The sequence below is a fragment of the Motacilla alba genome, chromosome 12 (genome assembly GCF_015832195.1).
Source record: "Motacilla alba alba isolate MOTALB_02 chromosome 12, Motacilla_alba_V1.0_pri, whole genome shotgun sequence".
NCBI classification, from domain to species: domain Eukaryota; kingdom Metazoa; phylum Chordata; class Aves; order Passeriformes; family Motacillidae; genus Motacilla; species Motacilla alba.
In genome coordinates, this window is record NC_052027.1 from 12,595,211 (window position 1) to 12,614,594 (window position 19,384).

A 19,384-nucleotide genomic window follows, 5' to 3' on the forward strand; every position below is an offset into this window, starting at 1 on the left:
TTACTCTGGTGTTTGAAGAGATTTTTATAGTCAGGTATCTAGCAAATAGACTATTATAAAGGGACAGTACTTGTAGTGACAACTGTCATTCCAGAGGAAGAAACAAAGACCCTGTGGAGATGAGAATATCCCATACTGGAGGAAGGACCAGAATGTAGGAGATTAGGTGTTAGATGTGGTACTTAAAATAGAAAAGGAATGAAGCAAAGGAATATAGAATATAGAAAAGGAATAAAAGCAAAATCCTATCTTGGGTATGGAAAGAGAAGGAATCTACAGCTTGGGAAGATGGATAGTCAGGATGGAGAAAGCAAAGAGCTGTGAAAGAATTGTGAGAGAGAGTGGAAATGGATAGAGTATAGAAATGGAGGGAAGCTAGTGAGCATAAAAGCAGGGAGATGGAAGTGCAAAGTGGAGGCAGCAATCTATAGAGCACTGCAGGTTTACCAGTTCAGCCTTTGAAAGTGCTGACCCTGAGATGATGAGATGATGTTGGTAGGGAGCAAATGGTGGCTGGGACTTGGTAAGGAGAAGAAGCACAAATATCTGAAGGAATAGGGCAGTTCAGAGGTAGGTCAGTAATGAGTATAAAGAAAACACCACCATAGATCTTGACACAGAAAATACTATTAATTCTATTTTTGCTTTATCTTCTGATTACCATTAACTCTCACTGTTCTTCCCATCTCCATTCCACCCTTCCCTTAAAACCTTGATGCAGATAAGTGGCTTTCCTCTGCATCACTGTTTGGTGCTTATAAGTAAGAGAGAGCAGGTCAATATGCTGCTCTGAGTGTCTGTGGAAATAATGTGTTATGTTGCTGTATAGAGTGGGAAAGAGCTTCATTTCACAAAGTGTTACATCAAATGAGGGTTACGTGTGTTACATCCACACACAATTAGAAGGTGTGAGGATTAAAGCTTCTGTGGTTTTTTGGTAGTTATGGTACAGTCTTGAGTTGTATGCTTGTATGCTATTTTCTACCACACTAAGAGCAGTCAGTTTTATAAACAAGGAAGTTCTGAATTCAAGAAGAATAAGAATCTCTTGAAAGTTTGAGATTTCAGCCGCTTTATCTGTCTCCCTTCCTGCTCCCTTAAAAGCACCCACTTTGTTTATGCCAGCAGGATAAACTTCTAGACTTAGATATGCAAATGGAAGTCTTCAAATGATTGTTTTTCTAAAAAAAAAAGGTAAATTTGCAGAAGTAGTGGTACATAGTGTTGGTATGATAACATTTGAGGTGACTATGAAGAAACTGCCAGTCAATCAAAAGAAAAGCAGTTACCTGATTAGTGAAGAATATTGGGCTGTAAGCAGAACTGAAGAGGATGCTGGTGTTGTCTGCACTTGTCTCTGATATGCCTCTCCACTGTTCCACTGACAGAGCATAATTTCCTGCATGCTTTAAGCAAACGTCTGAACCACTATGATCGTTTCTGTATTTCCTCCCTGCCACACACAACAGATTTGGCTGAAGATCTTCAGTGCTGAAAATAAATAGTGAAATCTAAACAAACGTTTTGTACTTGAAATAGTTTGAGGCATGTGTTTAGTGCACAGTTGCCTGAAGATTGAAGATAATTTATTGCAATGAGGCTTCTTCCTATTTCCTCCTTTCGTGTTTCCTTTCTAGTTTTTAAAAGCGTCTAGCTGAGCTGCAGATGTGGTCACCTGTGAGGAAGACTGATCTAATTTATGAGAAACTTGTCATTAAAAAGTGTTAAATATGCGGAAAGTCAATTTTAGACATGTAAGTGGTTTCTGTGCTAGTTTTACTGCACATGTGTTGGTGGGGGGAAAGGTGTCTGTCATGTCAAGTGAGAAGAATTCCACGCTTGTCAGACAGTATTTGGAAAACAGTATATTTTTGTGCAGACTGGCACACTTCAGTCATCCCATTCAGAGTGTACAAATCTCAACAGGATAAAAAATCTTAAGAGAGAAAACAAGTTTTATCCTGGCTTTAAATTGATGAAAAATTAGATAAATTATATGATTATTTGCTACCATAGAAAGCACCTCTGTACCTCTCCTGGATTCTGCCTGGTTTTACTTAATTTTTGTATTCACTGATTGTTGTTTGCCTAAGCAATGATGTTACCTATAACAGAAACTTATTAGAAGTGGTATCATTCAGGCCTTTTTTCATACTTTTTGAAACAATGTTGTGCACTACTGTCTCTAAATCAAATGTGCTTAAATATCATAATCTCTTCGTATGTCCAGTATGATTTTAAAACACAAGGTATCATATGCATTAAAAAACACATTTTCTGTTTTTTTTCTGGTGGTCTTTTGTTAGTTCAGTTTACTCTATGCACAATTTAAGCAGCTTCCTCGGAGGAGGATGGTTACTTTGTCATTGACAGCATGTTTTTATAAGTGGCTATTTTGTGTACTCACAGCATAGCTGGGAGTGGAATAATTGTACCTGTTGTGACCTAGCAGTCAGCAGTCATTTCCTTCCCGTACTATAGAGAGACTCTGATCAGGGGAGTCCAGCTGGGATCCCTGCTCCCCATGGCTGCTCTCCTCCCTTTGCCTTTGCACAGAGTCTAACCTGCAGCAGGTTAAAGATACATGGATGCTTAATCCCTGACCTGTCTCCTCCCCCTTTGTCTTTGAACAGAAGAATTCCATATTCCTTTTCTGCTTTCCAACAGATGGTGAATTCCTGCGTGCCACTCCCTCCTTGTAGATCTCTTCCTCTGTCTTCTTACAGTGTGTTCAAGCTCTTCTGTTTCAGAGTTGGTCTCAGCCCTCCTCTTTTACTACCTGGCTCTGCTCAGATTTGCCTTTAGTCTGCCTCTGTGGAGGAGCCGTTGTGCTGCTGTCCAGCACTGACCTTCCCTGGGCCAGGATGGTCCTGATACCTGGCATCAGAAATAGTAAGAAGCAATTCTGTAAGTCTGTTCTTGGAGTTCTTTCCTGGGAGCAGTGCAGGAGCAGGGAAACTTTACTTCACACCATTGATAGCAGGAATGTACATAGCATTATAAATATCCTCCCATGATACACAATTTCTGGTTCAGAAGAAGGAGCTTATAAATGGTAGCAAATATTCACCCTGGACATGGATTTTTGTTTGTTAAAGAGTTGGTTTTGGTGTCTCCCTGCTTAATCTATGGGCGGAGTTTTAAATGATTTAGCTTGTTATTGGTTTTGGTTTTGAACAAACCACTGGAACTGTTGTTGATTAGTCACAAGACTAATTTCTCTTGGAACAGCGAGGTTTATATTGGCACACAAATAGAGATACTATCAGAAATTCATTGTGTGGCATTTGCGTAACTGGATAGCAGGGAGTTCCATCTGTAGTTTCAAAACACATCAGAATTGTCATATTCTTAATGTATACACTGAATTAAAAAACAAATTCAGAGTGACCAGTAAGAAAAATTTGAAGAATTAAAAATATATTATTCTAAAGCCATGTGCTGAGTCAGCATGGCTTAATCACCATAACTTCTACCCACAGTGTGTGATGCAAGATTAGCCATGTCACACAAGAATGTTTTATTTGAAATTCCAGCCAAACATGGTTTGTTGATATGTGGGATTCTTAGGCCTGTAATAAATGGCCATATTTCTTTGTAGGGTCAATGGGTACTGTAAGTTACAAGGTCCTCTGCGTATGGTAGTGTGGCAACATGAATGTGCTGGAGCGATGGCTGAGTTGTTTATAATTAGTTACAAAGGAGAATGATGCTGGCTGGCCTTTAAACTTCAACATTCCAAGATTCCAGTAGTTGGGGACTCAGGTAGACAAACCTGGGTATGTTTTATGAGCTGTTACTGCTCGTGCTGCCGAGGGAGTGCTGTACTGCTTAGGAGTTTGCACCAAATTCATTAACTCAATTCAGGAGCTGTTTTATTAAACTTTCACAGCTTTTACATCTGTGAAAGAAGACTCCCAAGAAGTCATCTATGAGTTCAGTACATAGCCATTAAACTGTCCACCTAGTTTACAGAGATGCTTCCAAGTTGATTAGATGGCAGTTATATTTAGATTCTGTGTGTTTTGGGGCAAGAGCATTGAGGCCCTTGTAGAGCACTTGGCTGAGGCATTCCTGAAAAGACCTCCACAGACTTTGACATCTCCAAGACTTTTCATCCATGACTTTTGTTGTAAAGGGCAGATAGTCTGCTTACTAAACTTCAGTTATTCAATTAATTCCTTGAATTTTTCTGATAATGAAAATACTGTAATATTTCCCATTTGGAGGGGTTTTGTATAATTTAATTTTGTCTTTTCAAATAATGGATTTTTTTTTTAATACTTCATACGGTCATTCTGCTACTGCTGTAGGCTTTTGTTTTATGGGTCTTTGTCAGTGCTTTGTAACAAGTTTATTTTTGCTCCGGGTGTGGTTTGTTATTTATAGTAGAAATATTCTGTATATGCTATAAACCCTCCATGCCAGCTATTTTGCACATACAAACAATACTGAGCTAGAAGCAGCATGTGATAAAGCAAATAGGTCCAATTGTGATTCTCCTATGCTAAGTTGGATGTTCTGTTATAGAGCAGATTTCCTGTCTTTAATCATAGACTGGGTGTTACCTTGTACTCCTGCTGTCATTTACTGTTCTTTTCTTTGTTCAGCAGCAGATGAACTTGACCCCTGTTCAGTTCAACTCAAACCAAACTCTTCGCCCATTTCTTTGTCTTTGTTTCCCCCCACTCCACCAGTGGCTGCTCTTTGAGAACACATGATGTGAAATTACTATTTCCTATGACTTTGTTGTAGAAACCTCTAATGGTTAACTGAGTGATGCTCTTGTCCAGCCTGAGAAACTAACATTTTAAAAGCAATTTTGAGCTATACATTGGTATTTTATTCATGCTACACTATTTCACATTAGCAATTTTATTTTCAGTTGTGTTGTTTAAATGAAGGGCTGCACACATGGGCTTGAACTGCTGTTGTGTTTGCTGGTGTTGCTTGCGGGAGAATTTGGTGTTATCACAACCTGTTACAAGGATACATTATTAATGTGACTCTCCATTTTCCCCAAATTGTTTTGATGGTTTGCTGTCTAATCTCCTAGTGCAAAACTCACTGATCATTCTAAGTTGATTGTAAAAGTTTTTAATTAGGTAATGCTTAGGTATTATTATTTGAAACTGTGGATTAAAATGTGAAATAAAAGTAAATAGATGGACTGCACATTTGGAAAAGGTTTCAAAAGTCTATCCAAAGACAGTTGGGAAATCTTCCATAGCGGAGGTTTTATTCTAACATCTTCCTCTCCCATCTCCAGTCCCTTTGCAGTCCCAGGTTCTAATTTAGTTTGTCAAGTTGTACTTGTGACCGAAAGCTAAACAAAATCCTTTTAAGGACCAGGAGAGAAGGAAAGCGTCCTGAAAAGTTCTGAACTTCTGAAACAGCTTATAAACTGTCCTGAAGCTGATGGGAAAAGAAAAGAAAGTGCGAGTTCTTCTCAATTTTGAGGAAGCATTTTAAGTGGGTTTGTTGGCTTCTCCATGAGGATTCTCCTTCGTTCCAAATGCAGAAGTGCTTTCACAACCAGAATCAGTCAAACATCTCAGTTGCAGAATGAATCCTGAATATTTCTAAACATAAGAGCAAGATTCTTCTTGAAAGCTGATGCTGTGGTTAGAATGTACACAGCAGGTAAAAGTGATGGCCATCTTTTAAAATCTGACATAAGTGCTTAGTAAGAACAATACGATGGTGCCTTCTATTTATTGCAGCCTGGAAACAAATTTTGTTATTACAGTAGCAACCAGAAAATAAGGTCTCTGTTTTGCTGGATATTACACAAACATAGTAATAAACTGTTATTTCTCTAAAGAATTTACAATCTCAGCATGTGTAAGAACATACTGTAACATTTCTTTAGTAATACTAAATTAAATTTTTGAAGTAAGTTCAGATCTGTTGAAACTCTTAAATTTCATTCATGATGATAGATTGTTGTAATTCCTGGGTTCTGTTACGTGTTTTGAAATGGGATATCCCATTCTAATGGAAGATGAATATAATATGATATGTATATATACAGTCTATAGAATATGATCCTGACATTATTTGAGGTAATGTTCTCAGGATATGCAAAATGCACACTTAAAAATACTTGTTACATTGTTTTTGATGCAGAAATTGTACACAGGTTGTGTCTGTCTCTTTCTAGATTGTGGTTACTTGTAAAGCTTTTCAGAGAGAATTAAATTTAGCATTCTTAAAACACTCATAATGCACAATGAGAAAATAGTTTCAATCTATCTCTGTGCCAGCAGGCTCCCTACTGAATTTGCAAACCTAGTTCTTTTCCAAGCACTGTTTTTCAGTAGTTCACAACCTTAAATATCCTCAGAAGTAGCAGTCTTAAGTTTCAACAAGCCTTGTGTCCTCCCAGACCCTTCCAAGAGTCCGAAGCAGAGCTGTAGCCTTGTGCAAAGGTCATGGAATGAGGGCAGTTGTACTGATCCCAAGAAGATTAGATTGCATGTCCTGACTGCAAGGATACTGGGAGGAGATGGGAGAGGGTTGCAGTGCTTCCTGAGGGTCCTCAGTTGGGCAGCAGCTGGTGCAGTTTGGTGTGGCACTTGCTTTTGGACTACAAAAAGAAAAAATAAAAATTATTTTCAGGAAAAAGAGAAATTATTTTCTTCTAAATGTCTTTAACAAATCATGGCAATCTTTTTCCTCTTCTGGGAAGCATTATCTGAGTGTCCCCAGATCTTTATCTCTGGGAGAATATATGAGGAACTACAAACTCAGCGGTTTGTACTATGGGAGATGGGATGGGCAAATTTGGATGTCTTGCAGGGAATTTGCTACCAGTGAGTGTCTCTCCCAGACCTTGGAAAGAGCCAAGTCAAACTTCACAGTACTTGAGATGTGTATGTTCCCCTTTGTGCAGTAGAAATCCTGGTTGCAGCAGCAGGATATTGCCCAGGAAGAAGGATTTGATGTATTTATTTTCCTATTTGTAATGTCTGTAATTTTAAGAACTCTGGAGAAAAAGCAACAGTGGATCTGCTTAGGCAGTTTTGCTTGCATTTTGCTGTGTTTTTTGACACAGCAACTGGAAACTGTCTGTGTGCTGTCTGAATAAAGACTTGTCATGTGCTGCTGGTTACAGACATTTGACATGCTTTAGCCTTATGCCACTGCAGTGCTTTGGGCATTTTACAAGTGAGAATACTAAGGCAGGAAACTTTCTGAAACATAGTGTTGTCAGATTTATTTGTTTTAATTTAAAAAAAAAGGAAAAAAAAGAATAGCTGGTGTTCATCCTTTGTTCTTGAAAACTACAGTTACAGCAATCTTTAATTCCCTTTAGTCAGCTTTGTGGATTTTTGGCTGTTTATTTGATCCTGTGTTCATGGTGCTGTCTTGTTTCATTTTGTGTTTTGTTGAACTGAGCAGAACTGCTGCAACTGCACAAGGACCAAAGAAACAGCTTTCATGTAGGTACATATTTAGAGTTTGTCAGTTCTGAATTCTGGATCTCATTCTTTGGATGAAGTTGCTGTCTGGAATCTAGACAGGGTATCTTAGATTTCCTTCCTTGGTGCTTGTGTGGCTGTCTATAATATAAGTAAGTTCAAGATGCACTTTCTTTCAGGGGGTTGCCCTTGATGCTGCTGTCAACAAAGTGCAGAGTACCTTGGGGGTGATTCTTGTGCAACTGCAGGGAAAAAAACCACAGATAGAGTGTTTTCTTCCCTCAGACCTTAGAAAGCAGGTTTTGCTATCCCATTAATTTGTGTTGATTGATGCAGGCAGGGGGCCAGAAGGCTTTAAATGTTATTTATTAGATTGATGAGAGAACGCCTGACAGAAAGCTGAAATCTGTGGTATCTGCCTTTAGGCTTCTTAAATTCTGGTGGCTGTTGAAGCAGGTGGTTCTAGGCAGCCTGAGGAGTAGTGCAAGTGAAAATAGAAAGAAGCATAGCAAGTTGAAGTCTTTGTGGTCTCCAGGAAGTGGAATACTGAAATCCAAGTGTTACAAGGAAATCTGATTGAAAAATGCCTACCTCTCTTCATCTTTGGTGTAATTAAAGAGCTATGGATAGCATAACACTTGAAAAAAAAAATTGCTCTCCTGTATTTGATTCTGGGTTAGGTGTTACCAAATTCTGATAGCAGAGGATTAAGGTTTCCTGTATGGGATAAAAGATTATTTAAGAAATAATTTTAATCTAAGTTAATAAAGAGAGACTAAGTAATTCTTATAAAATACTGCAGACTTAGATATAGTGTTTATATGTATTTCCTTGGAAAAATACACCATATCCTGCTGGCACTGTCTGAAAAAGTGGCTAGGTTGGGTTTTGCCTCACTTTTGGGCAGAAAAGACAGGCTAATAGCATTCACCAAGAGTGATGTACTTCAGTAATTTTTTAAGTCTTGGCCTAAAATGTCTGTTTTCTGAAAGGTCTTTCAGTCAGTATTTTCTGTCTGCAGAGATGTTGTGACTCCTCAAAGGAACTGGTTGCTCACTGGTATCAGTTTCACCTTTTATCTTCTTCCTCCGAGCTCAGCAGAAATTTTTTATTCTGGGAAAAGATTGCACCAGCTCACTAAGGACTTGTTTTCTTTAAAGATGAAGTTTGAATTGCTGTTATCTTGCTATCCAAATTAATTTTTTTTTTCCTTCTTGCCCACTGGAAGAATGCAGAATTCTGCTGATAGCAAAATCAGCTCTGTGTTTGTAGATCTGAGCAAGTCACAAAAGATTGAACAGGATAGGGGAAGACCAAAAGTGAAGTATCATTTTTTCTTTCTAATTATATTGAATTTTTAGGGATAAAATCGAAGTCTGCACTTGTCCTTACACACAATATTGGGGTGCTTTGTCATGCTTATCTTTGCTCCTTTATTCGAGGCTGATTCTAAAACAATCTGTTCTTAATTTTTACCATTGTTAATTTAAGAACCTCTCCTAAACACATCCCACAACTTCTCAAATGCTGAAAAAAAAAATTGTAAAAGAAATATTTAAAAGTTCTGCCCAGCATCTACCAGCTGCTTTGTGTGCTGAGATGTCTGCATTTGGACATAGTTGTCTGCTCTTGAGTTGACAGCCTGTTGCTGCTGTGTAAGAATTGCACAGGTGGAGATGGGCTGTTTCAGTTACTGAGGCTCGAAGTTCCCAAACACCTACCTGTTATTTTAGAAACCTGTTAGTGATATATTTACCTTCACCATACTGGTGCTGTTCGCTTATTGGCTGTTTGTAAAACACTTTTGTCTGTTTAAATTTTATTGTGAACCAGCGTGTGAGAGAAAAGCCATGACAGAGATAGACACAACAGTGCAGATCAGCCTCTGACACTTGCAGTGCACTGCATGACAGGAAGCGAGAGCAAGCTGTGTGGCTGCATGGGGAGGAGTTCCTGCCGAAAACTGAGGGACAGACATAGGGACTCCTCTGTAGCAAAGGCTTTCCACTGTCTCGTTGGAAATTGAGAAACCTGCTAAAATCTGAGTACGATACAAAATAACTCATGGTGTGGTGCTGCTTATTTGTGCATCATCAGGTAAGCATCAGTCGGGATCGTGGAACTTTTTGTTTTTTGTTGTGTGTAAGTTGGAATTGCACAGATACTCCTTCCAAGCATGCCAGGATTTAAGACTGGTTATTGATTAAACCAAAATGTTGCTTGGCAGGAATGTTTTCTTGTGTAAGAAAAGAAATTTGCTAAAGGTTGAGGTAACATGCTCTGCTATTCCCAGTGGGATGGAGGACGGTTTATTTTTCTCTGTATTCATTGTTTGTTGCTGCAGGGTGATGGGTTTAGGTCTTTGCTTCTGCTTATCTGTCATACCCATGTGAACATCTCTGCCTCAGTCTCCTAGCCTGAAAATGTGAATTTTAGCTGATGCTAGGGCTTAAAGAGGAATATTTATAGCAAGATGTATTATTGTCTCCATTGTCCAAGTGAAAGCGGTCACACATCCTACTTACACTGTATTTACAGTGCAGGATGATTCTGCTCTGTAGCATGTGGATATGGTGTCACCTGGAAAACTGGGTGCTGTTATGGACACTGCAGTTTGGAGAGATGTGGACAGAAAAGTAGCAAGGTTGATAATAACTGTAGAAAATACAGCCTTTGAGAGAGGTTTAAAGTATTCAGTGCATCTTGCATGTAGAAAAACAAGATGATATAAGATGTGAGTATAGGCTTATCTGAGTGTGTGTAAACAATTGCAAAGTAGGCACTAGTTCTCTGTATTTGCCAAGTGCAGCATGGGAAGAAATGGGCTTTTTTCATGGCAAGGGAAATTCAGGTTAGATACTTTGGGGATAAATGCTTCCTGATTGTCATGTTCATCTAGAGTAGAACAAAGTATAGAGTTAAAATCTGTCATTTCAAACTGCTGTATAAAAACTTTCCTGTCTTACATGTTGCAGTGGTTAGCATTTAGTACTTGTTTGATCTTAATGATTTGTGTTGAGCTTTGATTTTGGACTGTTAGTATGTGAATAAGAGTAGCCCATTAGGGACACCAGGGAACAGATCTGATTTCCCATTTTGCAGCTCCAGCCCCAGTTTACAGCATCCTTTCTTGGAAAACTTTAAAAAATCCTCTCATTTAGGAATCCAAGTTATTTCAAAATATTTGTGTATATGTTGACTAAGACTGTACTTTGAAGTTCTCAGAAATATGTGATCAAGGCAGGGGGCTGTAGTGTGAGGCAAATCTGGGATATGGAAACCTTATGGCTCTACAGCACTTGATAGGAAGGTGTAGCCAGGTGGGGGTCAGTCTCTTCTCCCAGGTCTAACAAGTGACAGCACAAGAGGAAGCAGCCTGAAGTTGCACCTGGGAAGGTTTAGATTGGATATTAAGGACAATTTCTTCACCAAAAGCACTGTCAAGCACCAGAATGGGCTGCCTAGGTCAGTGGTGGAATCACCATCCCCAGAGGTGTTTAAAAGCCATGTAGTTGTGGCACTGAGGGACACAAGTTAGTGGTAGCTTGGCAGTGCTGGGCTAATGGTTGGACTTGGTGATCTTAGAGGGATTTTCCAACCTAAGGGATTCAGTGACTTGATGTTCAAGAGCCTGTGTGCCCTGCAAGTGCACAAAACCTTAAAGGATAGAGGTAGAGCATTAAAACACCCTAACTTTGATTATTCTTGCTTTTACAACCAATCCTATGCTAAACTCCCTCAGCACAAACATACGAGGCCAGGAGCTGCAGATTCATCACCTCAGCTTGCCGAAGACTAAGGAATCCAGGGACTGTTTGCATGCTGACTGGTTATGTTACTTGGAGACATACAGAACTGGATCTGACAGATCCCAGCTGAAAACTATTTGAAAGAAGAACAGAAGCTGAATCTAAATAGTGTATGGACTCTTTTACATTGCATCTTATTTTTTTATTTATATACTAGGTGAGTTTAAAACCATTAGCTATTGATTGTGTTAATTAGAAGCATAATTTATGTAGGAGTGTTCAGATTTTGGCTGAGAAAGGATTCTCACGCAACAAAAGCCTCCTGTGCAGAAGAAATAAATGTGACTTATTTAGCTGAATTTGGTTTGAACTTTACTGTAAAGTTTGCAGAAGTGTCAGTGTTTTCAACTGTTCTAGATTCCAGTTACTGGTCCTCTCCCCTGTCTTCCAAAAAGGGGAAGGAAGAAGGTTAAATAAAGACAAAGTAAATACCAGTCCTCAAACAAAGCTGTGCTAATCCTTGTCCTTACAGCATCCCGTACATGCACACCCATTTCCTGTTGTTAATGTTAAACACATTGAATATAACTTTCATTTCATTGTTCACTTCAGTGTTCCTTTTACATTACATTGACCGGAAAATCTCCAATCCATCACAACAAGCAGTGCAGAAGCAGAGCCTGCTGGCTGTGCCGAGGGGAGGCTGCCAAGGAGCTGCCATTTTGGCCAGCAGAGATGTGATGACTCCTGGAAGTGCTTGGAAAGTGTGAAAGTCATCAGTGGCAGAGATGACCTCACCTCCATTGCAGTTTTTGCTGTGCTGTAACAGAGCAGAGTCTGGTTTTTAATTTGTTTGTTTTCTTTGGAATATCAGGAACAAGCAAGTCCTGTTCCTAACACCGGTATCCAGGGCTCCTGCCAGCTGAACGTGTGCAGGGTGGGAAGCTGGACTGCCCATGCTGTGTCCAGTCTCAGTGCAGACTGTGCAGTCAGGTCATCTCTGGCCATTTCTCCTTGAAAGCAATAATGTTAAAGATTTTGTGTCACTCTTGAAAAAATGAAACCTGGAATGTCTCTGGTATTCCAAACAGACGAGAGCCCTGGAAATACACATGGAAAGCAGTTTTATTATAATACTAAAGAATTTTTGATTGCAAGTTCCTTTTGCCAATATAACATAAAGAAATGTCATACTGAAATGCAGGGTAGCAAGTACTAGACTTCAAAAAATTTTGTGTTAGAATTCACTATTCTGAGATTATGGTCTCCAAAGGCATATATGTTGCATTATTCAGCTAAAAAAGGCATCATGCTCTGGGAAAACTCATTTGAAGATGTTTTTGTCACCTCATCCCTCAAACTCTTGTCAGTGGTACGGCCATGGAAGAGGGACATGAACAGGGAGGCTCACAGGTATTGGCAAGAAGGTGAGTGACAGGCTGTGGTGAAGGCCAAGAAGGCTGACCTTTAAAGGTGGAAGAAGATCCATCTCTTTCTGAAAGGGCTTAAACTCTAGGGAATCAGTTGTCACTTTTTTGTGAAACTATAATTGGCTATCTCAGAACCAAGCCCCATATTCCACAGGAAATGCAGATATTTCTTGTTGGGGATTGCACACCGAGCTGTTTGTGTGATTAATATGTCACATTCTCCTGCTATACAGACCTTTTAGGACAGCCAGGCTCAAGTTTTTTGTTGTTGTTGTTGTTTTGTGGGTTTTTTGTGGGTGGTTTTTTTTTTTTTTTTTGGTGTCTTCTCTGCCTTTATTTCATTTAAGATGCTTTAATGCCAGTGCAGCAGGTGTGATATGATGGAAAGTGTCTAATCCCATGAGAGGCTTACTCTTTTTTTCAGTATCATTCTGGCTTGAAGCTGGGTATTGCAACACCACTACTGTCTTTTCTAGTTCTCTTCTGAACTCTGCTTGGTGGGATTATAGCCCATCACCTGTAGCAGGAAATGTTATGTTAGTGATTATTCAACTAACCTTAACAGAAGGTTATTAATCTCTGGCTTAGTAATTAAGCCGGATCCAAGGCATATTTCATTAACTGAGTAATAACACCAGGTAAGAAAAATGCTGACTTTTAGGATGGTTTTCCTCTTGTATTAGGAAGACTAAATTGAAATGTTTTAACTTTTGTGTTTGCTGGCTGTGTCATCTGTTAAACTTTTGGAAACATTTGAAATTAGCTAGGAGAATTGAAACATTGAAGCAGTGCAGTTTGTAGTTTTCTCTTTCACCCTACCTCCCTTTTTGCATTCCTCTTAACATCTCTTTTGTCCTATTTGTGCCTCATCACTGGACTCTGTCCTCTCTGAATCCTCCATACTGTGTGGTGTAACTAACTGGGAGCTTGATAATTTTGAGATTATTTGAATGTGATTTGAAACGGAAGCAATGAAAACTTGAAACAGATCTTGTAACACAAAAGCAACAGCAGATGGAATTTTTGGAGTCATTAAAAGAATAAATATGGTCTTATCAAGTGGTACTTTTCAGGGATCTTTGAAGAGAGATCCATGTGTTGGTTAGATGGGTGTGGATGCACTGACAAACTACAAAGAAAAAAGAATGAGAATTTTAGTGTCTGACTATTCTTTTGAACTTACCAGCTTCTGTATGTGTTAAAGGTTTAAGAATTAGAAGGGTGCTTAGAAATGCACATCTATATTTGAGTATACACATGTGGATGTTGCTGATGAAAAGTAATTACACATCAAGAGAATTTATAGGCTAACTACCTTTAAAAAAAAGTTGTATAAAATTTGTGATAAAAATGTAACTAGAAATTCACATGGAAGTCTGGATTATTGCTGTGATTTGATGTCTTTTTATAAAGAAATGATGTGCTCCTGCCTTATTCTGAGCTGCTTCAACACCAGCTGTGATTCCTAGGGCATAAAGCTATCATCAGGCTTTGGGTGGGAAGGTTCCTTGTAGATATAGAGGGGTTCTCAGCTGGCTCAGGAGATACTGATTGCTTTCTAAAATTAAAAGAAAAAAAATAATGTAATAATGCTGCTTTTCACGCAGACATAATCTACCCTTTGGAGGGTGGTTTAAACCTGGCCCATGATGTTTGACTTTTTATTAAGTCTTTGATCAGTTTTTTCCCATCCTTCCACATTAATCCCTTTTGATTTTATCTTTGCTCTACCTGATCTCTTCAAATTGTTTGTCTTTGGGTAGTTTTGTCTTTTAATTTAGTCTGATACAGATATTGTCCCTGATAAAAGTGTGCCATAAGTTAGAGAGGAACATGAAGCCCAGAGTAGTGAATCCCTTCCTCATTTTTTCTCAACAGTGAAAATGATACAAAGCTTTGTTAGCTAAATGGTTTCCCTTTTCTGCATTATTGCAAACGTATATATATGTATATACACTTGTTATATGTATGTATACATAAAATATATACATATTTTATATGTGTGTGTGTAGGTGTGTATATATGCACTTCTACTTATTTGCATTTATTTAAATCATAAAAATCTGTTATTTAAAAAGTTATTTTCTTCCAGTTAGCAGTATTGAGGTGTGTTCAGGTGTATGTTCTGGAAAGACTGTTTGAAAAATGCTTTCATATGAAAACAATCTGAAATACAGGCTAATTGAATGGTTTCTAATTTTTCTTTGTTTTGGACTTTTTGTTTTGGGGACATGGGAAAAGTCTGTTTCATTGGAATGGATTTTGGTATGAAAAAAGGCTTAAAGTTTTTTAGTGTTTGGCTTTGAAACGAGTCTGTCTCTGACTAAGGTCTAAGGGTATGATGTGCCTATGCAAATACATTATCTTGAATTGTTATTTATTTTGATACCAGTCTGTGTGCAGACCCATTTCTAAGCATTTAGAATGGAGAGATGATTTAACAAAAGTTAGCGGCTCTTCTGAAAAGCATTTTTGCTTTTGTCCTTACAGCAATGAGTTTTGTCAAGCAATTTTTGTGCATCTTTGCATTTCATCTCCCAGGTGGTTAACTATAAATCTGTGGTATTGATAATTAAAACCCTGTGATGGAGACTATGTTAATCCAGCCTTCCTTGTAAGAATAAGGGATACTTACTGCTCTAATTCCTTTAGTGAAATCAATACTTTAACATATAATTAGATATCTTATCTTCTCATCTCCTGTGAGATAATTATGGAAAACAACTCTTTCCTGCTGTGTTAAGGTCAGGAAGTCGTGTCTCTGTAACTGTGGATGTAGGCACAGCCTTTTGGGCAGCAGTATCACAAACATTAGGATTCAAAATTATGATAGAAAAAGCTTTTTCAGCCCAGAGGAACATGTTCAGATGCAGGTAATGCACCTGTGTGGTCAGTCAGAAAACACAGACACACTCCTCATCAGAACATGTTCTTGCTACTATTTTCATGCAGGTCTGTACCCATTTTTAAGGCCTCTAAATACTGTGCAAAATTAAGTTATCCAAGTGTTCCAAGCTTTCCTGTTTTCCCAGCAAGGCAAACAGCATCATAACGTTTTTCAATTTAGTTTGGTTCACGTACATACAAATTCTAATAAAGAGATGGTCTGTGCTCAGATGGCGTTTGCCCATTGCTCATAGCCCGGTGTGGCATTACCAGGGTGTTCTGTGCTCAGGGTGTCACACACTGCAGCAGTGGGACACTCTGATGTCAGAGTGTGCTGGGGATGGTGAGGGAGCAGGGCTGGAGTGAGGACTGAGCCTGCCTAGCTGGGACACTGCTGTGCTTCCTCAGCAGCCCTGCCCTGGGCTCTGCCAGAGGCTGCTACACCGGGCTGAGCTTCTGGGCTGCTGTGGTGAGAGGTTTGTGTTGCTTCGTGTGCCGTGTGAGTTACAACGTAAAATGGAGAGCAAGCATCAAGGGGTGATTTTGTGGGACAGGCAGATTCAGGGGGCAGTTGCATTGTGCTATGACAGCTGAGACAGCACTTGTAACCCCTTTGGGGAAAAGATCTTCATGAAGAGCAGGGATTAATTTAATGAGCACCTTATGCTCCCTGCACAATATCCACTGCAGTCTTTGCTTCTAATCCACTTATTATGGGCAAAGAAATTTATCTATGGTCTGGTAGCTCAATTATTGGATTTTTTTTTTTTTTTTTGCCATGGAATTCTGCCTCCCACTTATACAATGATAATAGCCCTTGAAACTCTCAGAAATATTAAATCATTAATCTTGCCTGCAGTGGTTAATATTTAACAATTTCTATTTGAAATAATTGGTGTTGCATAAGCACTGAGGCTCACAGAGAACATTACCAATATAATATTTGCAAGCTTCCAGATAACCTTTCATATTCAGTAGCTTTTATATTAAGTGTGTAGTACTTTTCAGTAAGTAGAAGATCTAAAATAAAGTGAGGAATGATCCTTTGATTAGCACAGTGAATTATGGGGTAGATCAAGAGATCTGTTTTGTTGAGGCTTCCCAGACTTACTCAATATGTAATTGCTTTCCCTGCACTTTGCTTTTATCTTTTCATTGCTTTTGGTCTGTACATCACAGTTGATACTGATTTGTTCCTCAGGAGTGTATTGATGTTGAGTTATATAACCAAAAAAGTTGCCTCTAAGTAAGATATGAGTATTTTAATTCCTGCTGACTCCATTTTGTGCTGTGCTTTACCTGAATAGCTTTGCCATGGATGCTTGTCCTCACGGCCACGGCTTTGGCCATGATACCTCTGTGTTTTGGACCCAGACATGTGCTTTGAATGCAGCAGTTAGAGCCCACACATAGTTGTTGTGTAACCTTCCCTCTGCAGTAAAACCGTGTCCTGCCTCATTCAAGTTCACTTTAATCCTGTAGCTTTGCCTATTCGTATTATGTAATTTATAGTCTCAATCCACGTTCCTTGTAGCTGGCCAGTGTTGAAAATGCCACCTTCTGTGTTAATCTGTAACCATGTGACTGCAGTAAGAATCTTATGGTTGGTTGTTTAACAAAGAAGCTGCCCATTTGTTGTGTGTGTGGTCATTTGTCACACTCCATTAGCAGTGAAATCAAGTCTGCGATGTCAGACTTGAAGCAACACCATCCCAAGCTGTGGATGCAGTTGCGTCCTGTCCATCCATGCACTGGAAGCATCATTTAGTACAGACTCAGGTACACCAGGTCCATGCATGATTTTAATTTATCCTTCTCTTGTAGAAAGCCGTATTCCAAATCCAAATGCCCTTCATTTTTAGTTAACCTGTGTCTACTGTTTGGAGGGCTGGTACTTTTCAGTTTTATGATTTTTTTTGTGAAGTAAAGACTTGGTGTAGACTTAAGTAGAATCAATATATGATTTTTTTGAGTACAAATGAATGATGCATGCATTTGGGTCCCCAAAATTCTAATTAGGTTTCAAGAACAGTCTGCAGCATGTTCTAGTCTGCAGCTAGAATCTTAGATGATGTTACTCTCTGGGCAAAGTACAGACCGGACACATCTCATCCTTGGTTTGTGTTTCTCACAATGAATTCACATTTGCTTACTCTAGAATAGCAATTCAGATTAGTTTATCCTGTGGGGGAAAAAAGAAACCTTACAAAAGACTGATACAGGATAAGCAGACATAGTCAGTATTATTTCAGATATTTCTATTCATAGCTCAGTGTGGTCTGGTCCAGAAATTTCTGTGTTCTAGTCAGTGCTTTATCTTGTTGCTAATAATCCATACTATAGCAATAAAAGGGATTTGATTGTGCTTAGTCTGAGGGTGAAGAATTACTTTCATAAAACACTTCTCACTGTGTAATGTGGTGACAGAACTCATGGTCCAATTTCTGGACAATAATACTGTTAAAACACAGCTGTTGCTGACTTTGAAAATATTGTTTAAAAAAAAGTATCAGAAGTTATTTTCTGAAAAAAAAAGCAAAATTGTATTTTAATGAATCAAAGATCTGCTGAATACTAGTGAATAAATATAAAAGGCTTCAACACCAAGAGTTTAGTTTTAAAAGAGTATGAAAACAAAACTTCTGAGTTTTGTGATAAATATTCCTTATCTTTTCTCATCAAAGAAACTGTTCTCAGAAACCATATGCTTGACCTTGTAGATTTGAAATTGTTTCACTGGCTTCACAAGAGCTGGGGGCATGGCGGGGGGAATACAATTTTTCTACTTTTTTTTTTTAAATAAGAAATACCTTCATTGTGTGCAGCTTCTACCTTTTAGCTGAGCTTTGGACATCCCATAAGCTATGAACTCTGTATAGCATCTATCTGGAGTTTTTGGTCTCTAAATTGCTCATCTTTGACTTCTGTAGACTGGAAACTAAATCCCAGCTATAATTATGTGTTATTGCTTATCTCTGGTTGACATTGGAAGACAATGCAGCTGGATAAATAAGAGCCATGTATTCTGTGACTTCTCTTGTTTCCTGAAGCTTCGGGGCCTGGTAGACTACGCAGAGCTCTGTTAAATGACACTTCACACTTACTTGAAGTGCATGAAGATTAATCTTGTGGTGAACCTGTGAAATGACACAAGGGAGGGCTTGCCATTTACAAACCCAAAACCTGAATACGGAGCAGAATGCAATCGCTGGCGTGGAGAGTGAAACCCTAACATGCACTAATGTGATTCCTGCAGTACATTTCACCTTTTATATTGACTGTCTGTGGACAGGGTTTCATTGCTGAAGGTAGCCCTTGAAAAATCTTAAGTATAAGCTTTCAGCACAAAATATGAGTTTCTCTTCCTGACAGTCTTATTAGTTACAAAAGTTCATATCAAGTGCCAAAGTACAATTTCCAACATGGAATAATTACTTATGCTTTTAGTTGGAATGAAGATTCTTAATGGAAGTGAACCTATCTGAGCAGAAAAGGAACAGCATTTAATTCACTATGTGCTAATAGGTAGCTTTTCAACTCATGAAAAGAGAGTTTATATTCACATACATGGTGATTATAATGATAATGAGAGTAAGTTAAATATATGTACACATATGTTTATGTGTATGACATCATGATGTATACTTGTCTTGGGATCAAGCCAAAGGCAGTTGGTACTGTTCACCAAAACTGAGCTTTCTTTTCATTTTGCTTTGTAGAAAAAACGGAAACAGAGTACTCAAGATGAAGATACAATCAGTATCTGCAGCCTGGATACAAGTGTGAGTAATTTAATTTTCTTTTTTGCCCCCCTGTAACTAAAATATGGCTGTTAGGAGTATTCTGAAATAAGCCTGTTCCATCTTCTCAGCTGTGTTGTTTTCATACATAGCAT

At 38.6% G+C, this 19,384-nt stretch overlaps 1 protein-coding gene across 1 annotated transcript in view; it reads left to right on the forward strand.

Moving 5' to 3' along the window:
* Nucleotides 1-19,384, forward strand: part of LOC119706158 (translation initiation factor IF-2-like) — a 65,647-nt gene that overhangs the window by 40,927 nt on the left and 5,336 nt on the right. The window contains exon 5 of the mRNA XM_038149415.1: nucleotides 19,209-19,271. Coding sequence (XP_038005343.1) covers nucleotides 19,209-19,271 — 63 coding nt within the window. The remainder of the gene's footprint in view (nucleotides 1-19,208; nucleotides 19,272-19,384) is intronic.